The sequence below is a fragment of the Nomia melanderi genome, chromosome 12 (assembly GCF_051020985.1).
Source record: "Nomia melanderi isolate GNS246 chromosome 12, iyNomMela1, whole genome shotgun sequence".
Taxonomy (NCBI): Eukaryota; Metazoa; Arthropoda; class Insecta; order Hymenoptera; family Halictidae; genus Nomia; species Nomia melanderi.
Window position 1 is genome coordinate 5434840 of NC_135010.1, and position 13036 is coordinate 5447875.

At 29.2% G+C, this 13036-nt stretch overlaps 3 protein-coding genes across 7 annotated transcripts; 2 read left to right on the forward strand and 1 right to left on the reverse strand.

Moving 5' to 3' along the window:
- Positions 1-929: 929 nt before the first annotated feature.
- LOC116426145 (thiamine transporter 2) lies at positions 930-4514 on the reverse strand. Of its 2 annotated transcripts, none has more exons than XM_076372425.1 (7): positions 4306-4514; positions 3649-3941; positions 2920-3304; positions 2425-2829; positions 1945-2137; positions 1731-1869; positions 930-1271 (listed from the first exon to the last, which is right to left on the reverse strand). In XM_076372425.1, exons 2-7 carry the CDS (start codon positions 3769-3771, stop codon positions 1110-1112), a joined length of 1407 nt encoding a protein of 468 aa, XP_076228540.1. In that variant the 5' UTR covers positions 3772-3941; positions 4306-4514; the 3' UTR covers positions 930-1109. The 2 variants fall into 2 exon arrangements, with proteins under 2 accessions (XP_076228540.1, XP_031830558.1); XM_031974698.2 differs by having other exon boundaries at positions 3649-3971.
- A 267-nt stretch (positions 4515-4781) lies between these two features.
- Tmem43 (Transmembrane protein 43) lies at positions 4782-7206 on the forward strand. Of its 4 annotated transcripts, none has more exons than XM_031975088.2 (6): positions 4782-4843; positions 5379-5561; positions 5638-5870; positions 5959-6259; positions 6320-6525; positions 6590-7206. In XM_031975088.2, exons 2-6 carry the CDS (start codon positions 5466-5468, stop codon positions 6870-6872), a joined length of 1119 nt encoding a protein of 372 aa, XP_031830948.1. In that variant the 5' UTR covers positions 4782-4843; positions 5379-5465; the 3' UTR covers positions 6873-7206. The 4 variants fall into 4 exon arrangements, with proteins under 4 accessions (XP_031830948.1, XP_076228951.1, XP_031830947.1 ...); XM_076372836.1 differs by having other exon boundaries at positions 4791-4893; XM_031975087.2 differs by lacking the exon at positions 4782-4843 and adding an exon at positions 4907-5248.
- A 507-nt stretch (positions 7207-7713) lies between these two features.
- Upf3 (UPF3 regulator of nonsense mediated mRNA decay) lies at positions 7714-12352 on the forward strand. Its single transcript, XM_031975081.2, has 8 exons — positions 7714-7839; positions 7931-8068; positions 8154-8276; positions 8685-9099; positions 9186-9337; positions 10995-11664; positions 11735-12027; positions 12139-12352. The coding sequence occupies exons 3-8, from the start codon at positions 8154-8156 to the stop codon at positions 12349-12351; spliced, it is 1866 nt and encodes a 621-aa protein (XP_031830941.1). The 5' UTR covers positions 7714-7839; positions 7931-8068; the 3' UTR covers position 12352.
- The last annotated feature ends 684 nt before the right edge of the window (positions 12353-13036 follow it).

The following is a 13036-nucleotide window of genomic DNA, read 5'->3' on the forward strand; positions in this document are numbered from 1 at the left end:
TTGAAAAAATTATTTCAACGATCTGTTGACACTACGAAAAATAATATGCTGATATTGACCGTGTCAACTATGATATTACATATATAAAATCGACTGTAATGTTAGCAAAACGTTGAAATAGACACAACTTACAATTGATAGCTTCAAGGACAATAATTATGTATTTCTATTTTACTTAAATAAATTGAAATATACAAATATCACAGCTAGACCGAATTATTTGAGAAATATTTTCTTTCCGTTAATGAAAATATTTTTTTTATTTCTATAAATTATTATCGCAATAATCGCTGGTGCAGATAATCCAGATTTGCTTGAAAGACACTTTGCTCCTTGAGAGATTGCTAGCGAGCGTTAACGATTGCGACAGTTATCCTTGTATGTTCTCGAAAATAATCGAGGACGAGTCAATGGAATTCGTCTCTAGTGTAATACGAAACGATACAATGGGTAATGCTAACGAGGAGTTTAGGCAGGCCGTACAGGATTGTGCAATGTGGTGGAAGTTGTTCAAACGATTTAACAAGAACGCGAATTCACGCTATGAGCTGGGAAAATGTTTGTTCCAAACGGTTTCAACAGTAAGCGACGTTGTAGACTATTTCTAAAAATGGTCAGAATTATAGAATCTTCCTCGTAAAAATCTTAATTCATTTTCAGAAATGTAGGGAAGCGGTTTTAGATAAAATAAGATCTTTATTGCATCCTATCAAAGAAAGATAAACCTGTCGTTTAAAAAAGTGTAGATTAAAAGTAACAAATTGAAGATAGAATAAGTAACATTATTATATAAGAACTATGTTTAATAAAGGACAATGTCAAGGTTTTTTATATTTCTATACAAAATGGCATAATCCATATGCTCAATGTAATCATTTTCTTTTCTCATTTGTGACAAGAAGCAATCACAACAATATAATACTGCATAGTACTATTTCTATCAGTCCAGATATGCATTTTATTAACAATAACTCTAATAACAATATAAAAATAGTTTCATTTGAAAATAAAAATAAACAATAAAAAATTATGTAGAGTTCATTAAAAGTTTTTGGAACTACACTTTAGCTGGGTACAACAATTACAGTTTCAACTAGGACTTTGTGACTTTATGATGTCTCTTCATTCTGAGGTTGTACATTTGTAAGATCCTTATTCTTTGTCCACATGTTGAATTCTTTACCCTTCTTAAAATATTGAGCAATGTTAAAAATACCTATTATTGTGTACAACATTGCTATCACAATGAAATAACCACCATAGGTGAAGTACTAGAAAAAAAAGATTATTTTCAAATTATACAGATAAATTTAACTAGTTAGTAGAGCTTGCAGCAAACAACTAATTTGAAAAAAGGTAAAGTAAAATTTTTAAATAATTTTAATAATTTAAAGAATTGACATAAAAAACCATAAAGATTATTTTATATTCTCTTATTTAAAAATGCATTTTTACTTTTATTTCTATTATATTTTTGTTAATAATGTAAATCAATCTAAATCGATTAGTAAATAAATCTAAATCCAGAAAAGATAATTTCGAAATTTACAAAATACTAACCAACAAAGAATGTAAGTATATGTAAGATAAATAAAAAATATTCGTGCATTACATGTAAAATTATAAAAATTTCTATATAATTTTCTTAATCAGATAAGTTCGTATAATTGAAAAATATTTTGTGTATACTACATGTGCGGTTTCAACTGAATTTTAGATTCCAATCTTACCTGAGATCTCAGACTTAATCCTAAGCTTCCATTCACTACAATAGCTGTTAATACAGTTTGTAATAACAGTGCAAAAAAAGTATTCACACCAAATATTAAACCATAACTGTTCTCTGATATACACTTTGCAACTTCAAAACTGTAAATTAGTAGATTAAAAAATTACTATATAATACAGGAAAAGAAATTTTGTAAAAGATTATTTGACAAGTACCTTGCAACAGTGTGCATTGTATGATAAATAATTCCAAATACTATATAATAGCCATATAACAGCCAAATACTGTAGCTATATGAGGCGGCTAATAATAAAATACCTTCCATAAATGACATAATTGATACTACTATATCCCCTATTAAGGACCAATTAAATGGCATTTTTCCAATACAAAATACTGTTATTGTACCTATTTACAAAAGTAGAAAGACATATTTATACTCTTATAATATAATATTTTCTCTAATGAAAGTTTCAACTATACTAAACACAAATCTTCATAATTTATAAATTGAGAAATTAAAGATGAAGTAAAATCCAACTAATCACTATTATTGATTAAGCATCATTTTGATTATATATATCTTATCTACTACTGATGTAATTCTAGGAATGGAACTTTAATAATTTGAAAAATCTTCAATGAAAAATTGAATTATGTTTCAATACAATAAAATATAATAATTGTTTGCTCACCTATGATTGTATAAAGGGAATCAACAGCTCCATTATAGATCTTATCATCATGAGAAACTGCAGTTTGCCAAAGTAACTGTATGTAACTAACAACTTGCAAATATCCACAAGTTGAGAAAGCCCACCACAGTGACCACTTTACTACATGTTTATTTGAATAAGCTTCTAAAAAATCTCTCCATAAAAAAATATAAGCTTGTCTTATTTTATGTAATATCGAAACCTTTGTATTGAAAGAAACATGTTCAATATGCTGCTCGGATATATATGGTGCTACAGTTAAATTTTGATGTGATACTGTTTCATTACTTATTTCAGAAACAGAATTTTCATTATTTCTATGAAAATAAATGGACTTCCCAACAGAAGGTAAAAAGAAAGCCCATAATGTAGCAACTGCGATGGCTGGAAAATAGAATTTATTTGATACTTAATATAATGTAACAGCTAGCTATTGTTACTACTTAAAAATGTTAGATGTATAAAAGTAAATACCTGATGTAGTAAGATAATTTAATTGATGATAATTTAATAGATTTAAAGAAACTGTTAATTGTGCGATAATACCAGACATACAACGACCGATTAAAGAAGCTGCTTTTGTGTGGCTTGTTACTTCTTGATAATGCTTTTTGTCAACTTTGGCATAAATATAAGTGTAATACGCTATTTCAGTCGAAAGGAATAAGCCGTAAAAAAATTCCACAATTTGCATAGACAAGAGATCCTTCCCAAGTGTGATTAGTAGAAAAGTAGTGACACCAGATAAACCGCATAAAATTATAACAGGCTTATATCGTACGAAGTCTGTTATTAAAAATACAATAATCAAAGTTGCAAAGTAAGAATACGTAGAGATAGGAAAAATTTCTTGATTAACCTGGAAAATTTGTTACATTTTCGTAAATACTTTATTAGATATAAACATGGTACATGAACATTGTACATGATATGTCAAAGCGAAAGGGTGTTTTAATTATATATAATACATAATAAGCTAATTAAACCTATGTATTATAAAAAAAACTAAAACTTGTAACGTTATTAGTTAAAGAGATTTCACTATGTTTATGATACAAAAACATACTATATCTTTGAATAAGATAAATTGACATTTACTTTACTGGGTCATGGTTGTTTTTAAAACATTACGTTAGAAACGAGTAAGTACTTAAAACTTTTCCTAGTTTAATAAATACTACAAACAATACCGAGCATACTCACTTGAACATCTGTAAAATTTTTCCATGGGCCGGTTAAATAATCAGTGACAAAAGATTCAGAAGGTCTAAACTCTTTGAAACAACCGAATACGCATAAAATACATGAGATTATAATCCACTTCATGTTAATACCCTACGTTATTCTTCTTCTGTTAGTCTTCATCCTTAGATCATTGGAACATTCTTTAAATCATACCTAAGTGCCACTTAGTGAACTAGTGGCCGCGGATCACACGGTCTCCGTTCCCCTCCTAATGAACCATCCCCACCACACTCACTTGATTTTACGCTGCGCTGCTAATAATGTAGCACCTAAGTACTCATCTTAACATATTTATGTATGTGAAATAGCGATTAACGTGTTAATGATATTGGTATTACTAAAGTAATGAGACCAATGCAACAACGAGGGAAATGTTCCCCAGATCTGCACTGCATTATTAAAACTACAAAAATAATGAAGATGTAATTGCATGTTTTGAAGTTTGTATCATGTCAAAATTTTGTGTAATTTTTTTAACATAATTAGCTATTTTTAAGTTATACACAGCACATTTAGTAATTGTACTCTACATAGGCAAAATCTGTTTATCGTGTGCTTCTTTCAACTACGCGAAAAAATATTTGATATAATTATGTTCTTAATATTTCTCATCACCTTTATTTTTACGTTATTATAGTTTTAAATATCTCCTACACGAGCACTTTTTTATTTTTCAAAAGTCAATTTTTAATACACAAATACTTATGTAAATATGAAAGATGTATTCCACGAATATAGCTACAGAACTTGAAAATATCAATTGCACACATCGACGTCAACATGATGTGTGGTTGCACAACTTTGGGATAAAAATGCACCAGATCACATGTATTTCTTGTGACGAACGTCTATATGAGTACCAACTTCATAATATTAAAATTTCCTTGATTTAAGTTCTTTATTTTATCATTTTAATCAATTGTTAACTTGCCTCATATCCTTTTGAAGATCTTTTATAATTTGAATTGTAATTATTAAATTATATTATTAATTATGAATTTGTAATGTATTTTAGTACAAATATTCTAGGAAATTATTTTGGTTAGATGTGTCCATGTCACATGTTGTAATAATGTATGCAACGTTGCACATACAGCGATCATTTTTTACGGATTTTTTCTTCCTATAATAAAACAATATAAAAACAAAATTTGTAACATTGTTTTCTTTACATTTACATATATATGTTAAAAGTCAGATTGAGTTAATATGTACTTTCATACAATTCTGTATATAGAATACATAAATACATAAAATTGACTGGATACATTCATAGCATGAACTATTCTCAAAAGTCGTCTATGATTCACGGTCCAATTTTAAATGTTGTCATTCAAAAATAAGATTTGATTACAATACAGTTTCGTCTGAACTGATTTCAAATTACATGGAAAATATTATTTTAAATAAAAGATTTTAGTGGACAAGTTGAATGTTGTCATTACTGTATAATGTGATCTATTGAAATGTATCGCGCAAATGTAAGCACAGAAATTGCTTCAGCATTCGAATAGATATGTACTTATTTCTGAATGCATCTTAATGAGTTTTATGTAATGTAGGCTATATTATATCACATTTAATTATATACAAATTATGTATTTTACATTTTATTTAATAGATAACAATACTTTCACTAGTAAACAATCGCACAGTGTTCTAAAATAAAAATTTACGTTTTACTTTAGCAAAATGGACAACCTCAAAGGGTAAATGCCGAGCCACTTCATCAAAATAGAGTCAACGAAAGACAGCCTGCACCTGTGAATATTCCAATGACAGTCTACGAGCAATTTAGAGAATCGTGGCTTACTGCTATCATTGGGCTCATTATGTTTGCAACTGGCATGTGTCTTTTATTTTGGAATGAGGTTTGTATATGCCTTTTTCTTTTATTATATGAAAATATTTATATTATAAATTTATATAAATGTATATTTATTATAGGGAAGAGCAGTGAAAGTAGCACATTCTTTAGATGAAGCTTTGCGTAATGTAGCAGTACTTCCAAATACAATAAAATTATTACCTGAATACGAAGGTCGTTTAATACATTTATCGGGTCCTTTAAAAATATCAGAACCATTAACTGAACCTGACTATGGAGTAATTGTATCAAGTGTAAAATTAAAGCGAAGAGTCCAAATGTACCAGTGGGTTGAAATAGAAGAAGAACGAAGGTAATATTTAGAGGTTTAAATAAAAAGATAATTTATTATGTTATCTATTATATTTTCTGCATTAATAAGGGTAATTCTTATACATCAGTTTTGGCGAAGTAACAGAAGAACAAAAGCATTATTATTATACAACAGAATGGAAAGATAAACTGATTGATTCTGATCAATTTTATATTAGACCTGGTCATACAAATCCAAAAGAAATACCTATTAAAAGTCAAATACAAATTGCAGATGAAGTTAGAATTGGTGCATTTATTCTTGGAACTGAATTAAAAAAAAAGTTCAATGACTTTATAGAAGTTACCAGTGATGAAAGACCAGAACGTAAAGATATTAAAATGCATTCTGGTTTATATTATCATAGTTCCGATTTATGGAATCCTCAGGTATAAGTTTTATGTTGTTAAATGAATAACAAGTTTTAAAGTTAATAATTCTATTTATAGGTGGGAGATATACGTATACAATTCTCCTATGCAGGAAAAGCAGGAGAAATTTTTTCCATAGTTGGTATGTTACAAAAGGGAACTATTGTACCATACGTTACATCACACGGTGAAGAAATTTTACTTCAGAGAAAACACAAAATGACAGTAGATCAAATGTTTCATTTAGAACATGTACACAATTATTGGCGTACTTGGAGTATTAGGTAATTTATTAATTATCATTTCTTTTTATGATATTTGTTATTACTAAACTAATTATTATTTCAGAGGTCTCGGCTGGTTAGTTTTGTTTTTAGCAGCAACATGTTTAGCAAACATATTACGAACAGTAATTTTGAATTCTACATTCTTGTGCGGAATTATTGCAATTGAGTCTTTAACAATGTCTGTTTCTATGTCTATTAGTCTATTAGTAATAGGCTTTGCTTGGGTATGGTACAGACCAGTGATAGGCCTTTGTTTAGCATTAGCATCAATTTTACCTTTTATTTATTCAACTCTAACATCGGCATCTCAAACACAACAACGTGACAACTACAGGAGATTATAAACATTAATTAAAAGATGACATCTAATTTGTGTAAATATAATATTTATAAACATTTTCTATTCTAGTCATATGTATTTATTTTAACTAATTTTACAGAAAGTACAAATCCTAACAAAATATTATATGTTATCAATTGTATTATTCACGTATCAAAGTCACATATTAAAAGATTTCAATGAAATATGAAACATATACTATTTTGTAAATATTAATTTTGTTAATTAAATTTTTTTAAATAATTTCAACGGAAATTTAGAAGATTCGCAAACGAGCTCAACTGCTCATCTACAGTAAGGTACATTTATTGAAAAATAAACATCTTTTATATATTTAATCTCTTCTGATTCCTTTAAGCCTATTGTTATCACACTTGAATTAATAATTTTACCTTGTTTTACTGAAAGAATAACCCCATCTTTAATGTATTTAGTTATCTCCTCAGAATTATTCCTGTAATCGCTATCAGAAATTATAATAAGTTTAGAATATATATCATCAGGAATAGGTTTTATAATGTCTAATACAGACACTATACTCTTGATGTATTGAATTGTAGTTGAATAAATTCAGCGTTTATATCTTTAATGTGACATTTCTGGCTGTTGTTGTTGACTATTGTAGACAAAAATTAATAAATGTGTCGTTGACATTCAAGGAGGAGTCTGTGGGGTATTTACCCACCCTCGTGACGTCTAGAACATTGCTTCATGCACTTTTTTATATGATTTGATTATTACGCGTAAGCCTCTCAGCGAATCATATAATTAAAACCGAGTCTGACCAATTAGACAAGAGTGCCAACTTCCCAGTACTTGACGGTACTCCTAACGTACCCCTACCCTTGGACGACAGCAGAAAGGGGGTTGCGACGAGCACGCCGACTTTCGACTAGCACTTACCTAACGCCGTCGAACCGTCACACGTAAAGCATGCAATACACATTTTACTGCGTACCTAGTTCCTTTTGGTAAGCTTGTCCCTACACCGCTTTCGAGTTATTAGTGTGAAGGAAGGCAATTCGACATCCCTGTTTTATATTTTATACTTTAATTCCCTAGATTTTTACTATTCTACAAAATTCCCCAATAAATGAAAGCATATATACATCTCTCAGACCAATAGCATCGTAAGTGAACCAAGATGGCCGCGAAAACTTTGTAAACGGAAACGTTTATTTTGATGACACGAAGAAAATTGTATGCCCCAATTAATATTTTTAATCAGAGTGACTCGAATTGATATCGAATAAGCCTTAATTATCAAGAAATTGATTAAATGTAGATGACAATGACCGAGGAAACACAGCAATCTGAGACTGCCGCACAAAATGAGGCACAAACTAGTTCTCCAGATGTCGGAAAAGTTAAAGATAATAAAAAAGAAAAGTGTCGGCCTATGACAAAGGTATTCTTGATTAAAATAGAACTGAGAGTGTTATGAATCGTTTAATGACAAAGGAAAATGTTTTTCTACTGTATATCATGTTACTCATGACAAGCAAGAATGACAATTTTACTTTCAAGCATTTACAGTATAATATTCTAAAAAGAATCTTATTTGTACGAGGGACACTGTTTGACATACAGTTTTAGATCTTAAATGAAATATACTCAGTGTGAAACACCAAAAATAATATCACAGTCAACATAGAAAATTGTTTTAATTGAATCTTATGAAACAATTGCTTATCTTGTTTTTTTAATAAAAGCAACAAAATGATAACTTAAAAGAAGTTTCATAATAGATGTAAAATATAATTTATTGTATATTGTAATTCATTTTTAATCGATAACTAGAGAAATATATTTTTAGGTAGTAATACGGAGATTACCACCAAGTATGACTCAGGAACAGTTTTTAGAGCAAGTTTCTCCATTGGCAGAACATGACTATCTTTGTTTTGTAAAAGCTGACATGTCTATGGGACAATTTGCCTTTTCTCGTGCATATATCAATTTTATGGAACAACAAGATATTCTTATATTCAGACAAAAATTTGATAATTATGTATTTGTGGATTCTAAAGGCACAGAATATCCAGCAGTAGTAGAATTTGCACCCTTTCAAAGATTACCGAAAAAAAGAGTAGGAAAGAAAAAGGACTTAAAGTGTGGTACTATAGACTCAGATCCTTATTATGTAAGCTTTTTAGAAAGCCTCAAAAATCAGGAGGCTGAATCCAATGTAACACAACCAAAAACCGAGTATTCATACCAACCATCAGATAGTAAGTTAGTTTACATTATATGAAAACTTATAAATATATAATATATTTTACATGCATACATTTATACTAATATATTCTCAATATAGATACGCCAAAAAAAATTACAACTACACCTCTCTTAGAATATTTAAAACAACGTAAACAAGAGAAACAGCGTCTTAGGGATGAGAAACGTGAGGAAAGACGAAGGAGAGACTTAGAAAGAAGACGGACAAAAGATGATCCCATTATATCTAAGGTAATGCCATAATCTTGACTTGTATTCTGTTAATTCAAACATTTCAAACTGACTTTCAGGAGGACAAATACAGTATAGAATATGAAAATAATATTATTTATTATACATAGTTCTTCCTTTTCGGGTTAGGATGAACTTCCGGCTTACAATCTATTTACATTTAATTGACTTACTTAGTTTACTTCTCCTGATCCTTCTCTCTTCTTTTACTTTCTTCTTTGTTTTGGTTTTGTTTTTCTCGCTCTCTTCACCTTTTCAATCTTTTCCTCTCCATTTCTTTCAGTATTCCTACTCTTTGGCCTTTTTCATGTAATATGATTTCTATGCTTTTCTTACTTCTAGTTCCTTCACATTCCGTTAGCACGTGCTCTGCATCTTTCTTTTCTCCAAAAATTTTTTTGCCTTCACTTTGTTATCACACCTGTACCTTACTAACAGTCTTCTGTCCTTGTTTCCCATTTCTTCTCTTAAATACAGCGGTTCCTTCTCTATCCATATTCTCTTGTATATGTTATTGTATTTTGATTCTTTTATTTTTCTCTATTTTCTTTCTGTCTTTTTTCCTTTATTACATTTATTACCTTTTATGAAAATAATAAATTAATATTACTGACAAGATTAAGTTTAAATGTTAAGTATTATTCTCTACTGTATTTGCTGATATTAATCTTTTCACCCTGCAGTCCATATGTAACATTGAAGATAACCAGACCAAGTATTTCTTCCTTTCTACTTCCTCAACCATCAAGTCGGAAGACGTATTTTTTGAACATCCTATTGAAAATCTAAATATGTCCCATAAATCTAAAGAAGAAGTCTCCAGTAGCGGAATTATAAACGCAACATTAATGAAAAAGAATTCATTGACTATACAACAGCAATCGTATAGAAATGAAAATACAGAGATATATGTAAATTGTGTTAGAAATGTGTCTCGTATTAACAGTCACTGGCATTATAACAATAAATGTCCGAATTTCTTTTACTTTTACGAAAGAAATTACAAAGAAAAAGATGTTAATTACAAGAAAAATAATTATAATCATTGGAGTAACATGAAAAATAATTATATTTATAATAATACCAAGTATACATCTCATTACATCAGCAATAAAAATTATTTTCCTTCAATATCAAAATCACAATTCACTAATTTACACAAAACGTGGAAAATGCAAATACCAGCAGAAGTATCAAAATCAAGAAGTTGCAATGTTATGTTTGATTATCAGAAATCTTATCCTTTTAGAACCCTTTGCGAGAAAGGATTACCGGGATATCGTAAAAATTCATGAAACTGGAACTGCAAACGATTAACATGGAAATTTATGATAACTATTTACTGAATATTGAAGTGATTATGAAGGGAAAAGAATTATTTCTCATTTATGAAATTTAGGCCCGTGCTATATAGCTTTTCCATATAATAACTGTATGCTAAATTTGTATGCATTTATTGAGATATACATAATTGATTATCAACTAATTTGTATACATTAAATTTTGTAAGAGAAATTGTTTTTAGAAAAAAGAAGTGAAACTTTGTGTTCCTTTATTGTGAATTTATCATAAAATCTATTATAATAAGTCCAATTAAAATTTCTTTCGAATTTAATAACAATGTGTTACTTACTATAAAAATTTTATTTTATTATAGGTATTGAAAAATCCAGATCTTGACAAAGAAATGTGTAGGGATAATAAAGAAAACAAAGAGGAAAGAGACAAACTTTCGCCTAAAGATATGAAAAATCGAATTAAGAAGGATGACAAATTACGTGAAAAAATATCACGAGATCGAGATGCTAAACCTATAACAAAAGGATATAGAGATAGAGTTGAAGATAGAAATAAAGATCAAAGAGACTTAAAACATCAAAGACGTCACGATGACAAAAAAGTTTATGGAAGACGCGATGATAGGGATAGCATAAAAGATGATAGGAAAAGCGATGGAAAAGACGAGAGAAAGTGCGATTACAAAGAGGATATTAAGGACTGCAGGGAAAGGAAAGTTGAAGAAAAACGTGGTAAAAGTTATGAAAAAATGAGGCAAGAAAAGAAAAGACTTGCAGAAACGAAAAAACAAAATGTAGAGTTTAATATTGATACTGAAAACAGTACAAAATTAAGAAATGAAGAAGAGGATTCTCAGAGAAAAGAATTGCAGGTTGATTCATACGAGATTAGGGACAGGGAAGAATCTATGAGTGATAAAGATGATATTGAAAATTGTGCAAATACAGAAAAAGAGGAGATCAACGAAAAAAAAGGACCAGGAGAAACTCTACAAAGTTTCGAACAATCGAAAGACCAGAAGGAAATAGGTAAGAACAATTTAAATGTACTAATGAAATATTTTATATTACTGAGGTATAAATTCGCATATATTTATAGAAAATCAATTAACGACTGATGAAACTAATAAGGGTACTGAAAAATCTAAATCCAGTGAACATATTAATAAAGAAGAAAATGATAATGATTCTGATGAAAAGAAAGATTCGAAAGTTACAAAGAGACGCAGTTCACTTGAAAGTGGTGGTGATGGAGGTACAGGAGATGGAAATTGCTTGAGACGACACAAGTCTTTAGATGGAGGAGATCAAAATAATTTACAAAAAACTGAAATTGAAGAGAAAGAAAAGGACAAAAAAGATCCACGATTAGAACGTAGAATTAGAAATAAGGTATGTATTAGTTTCGTTATTTCCGTTACTTAATAGTAACCTAATTGTTGTTACTTTTTGATTAAAACTTTTTGTTGGAATTAAAACGTTATTTTTCTTAAATATTTAAAGGACCGTCCTGCAATGGAGATTTATCGTCCAGGAATGGGAAAGTTCAGTAAACAAAGATTAGAACGAGAAAAATCGACTAATGATGAAAGAGCATCCCTTTCACAAAGTCCAACTCCAAACCCAAACTCCTCCAGTCTTTCTAAATCGGGAAAGTCTGGAACAGAAGTACGTTCTATGACATTTAAACGTAGCGTTAGTCGTGATTTGGTATAACAGATATTAAATTTTATAAATTTCATTAAATATTAGCCATAAGTCTGTGAAAACCTGTGTCAACATAAACGATTTTTACACTAGTCTTTCTCGCGACATACAGTATCATACAGTGTATTTATTGTACACAAATGCATAATAAAATACAGTATCCTACATATAGTAAAAAATTCATGCAGTCATAAATGAAATAAACGTATACACGCATAAGTATGGGATCAAAAAGTGTTCACATATCTAAATTACTTGAAATAATTTGACATAATGATGTATTACATTCCTATTCGATTCTTTACTTTTCGATGTAGTTAACATTCATTTTCGGTTCATTCAATAGGAATTTTCAGGTGCATCCTTTATAATAAAATTAATTTTAATAATCATATAATGTCCAACTAGTCGTAACAAAAATGTACAAAACAAATTTGAAGATTGGATGATAACAACTGACTGGTATGATTATGAATAATTAGTATATGAAACTCATGTAATTAATTCTGTCTACTAATATAAAATTTAACTGTTTAAGTTCCTATTATGTAACATAATTCCGAGTACTTCTTTGTGAGAAAACCTACAGTGTCATAATTTAAAATAATAGCAATACATTAAAGTTACGTATGTATATATTGTGTGCAATATTATAATTATGACATTGAATGTTACATTAAATGTTTATAATTTG

What these genes read in the sequence shown, in the direction of transcription:
- Upf3 (XM_031975081.2), top strand. Translation starts at nt 8,154, where the DNA reads ATGACAATGACCGAGGAAACACAGCAATCTGAGACTGCCGCACAAAAT. An exon ending in AGTGTCGGCCTATGACAAAG is followed by an intron (nt 8,277 to 8,684) that starts GTATTCTTGATT and finishes ATATATTTTTAG; the next exon opens with GTAGTAATACGGAGATTACC. An exon ending in GAAAGACCAGAAGGAAATAG is followed by an intron (nt 11,665 to 11,734) that starts GTAAGAACAATT and finishes ATATATTTATAG; the next exon opens with AAAATCAATTAACGACTGAT.
- Tmem43 (XM_031975086.2), top strand. An exon ending in GAAATAGAAGAAGAACGAAG is followed by an intron (nt 5,871 to 5,958) that starts GTAATATTTAGA and finishes CTTATACATCAG; the next exon opens with TTTTGGCGAAGTAACAGAAG. An exon ending in TGGCGTACTTGGAGTATTAG is followed by an intron (nt 6,526 to 6,589) that starts GTAATTTATTAA and finishes TTATTATTTCAG; the next exon opens with AGGTCTCGGCTGGTTAGTTT.
- LOC116426145 (XM_076372425.1), bottom strand. Translation starts at nt 3,771, where the DNA reads ATGAAGTGGATTATAATCTCATGTATTTTATGCGTATTCGGTTGTTTC. An exon ending in ACAATGCACACTGTTGCAAG is followed by an intron (nt 1,870 to 1,944) that starts GTACTTGTCAAA and finishes ACTAATTTACAG; the next exon opens with TTTTGAAGTTGCAAAGTGTA. An exon ending in GATTAAGTCTGAGATCTCAG is followed by an intron (nt 1,272 to 1,730) that starts GTAAGATTGGAA and finishes TTTTTTTTCTAG; the next exon opens with TACTTCACCTATGGTGGTTA.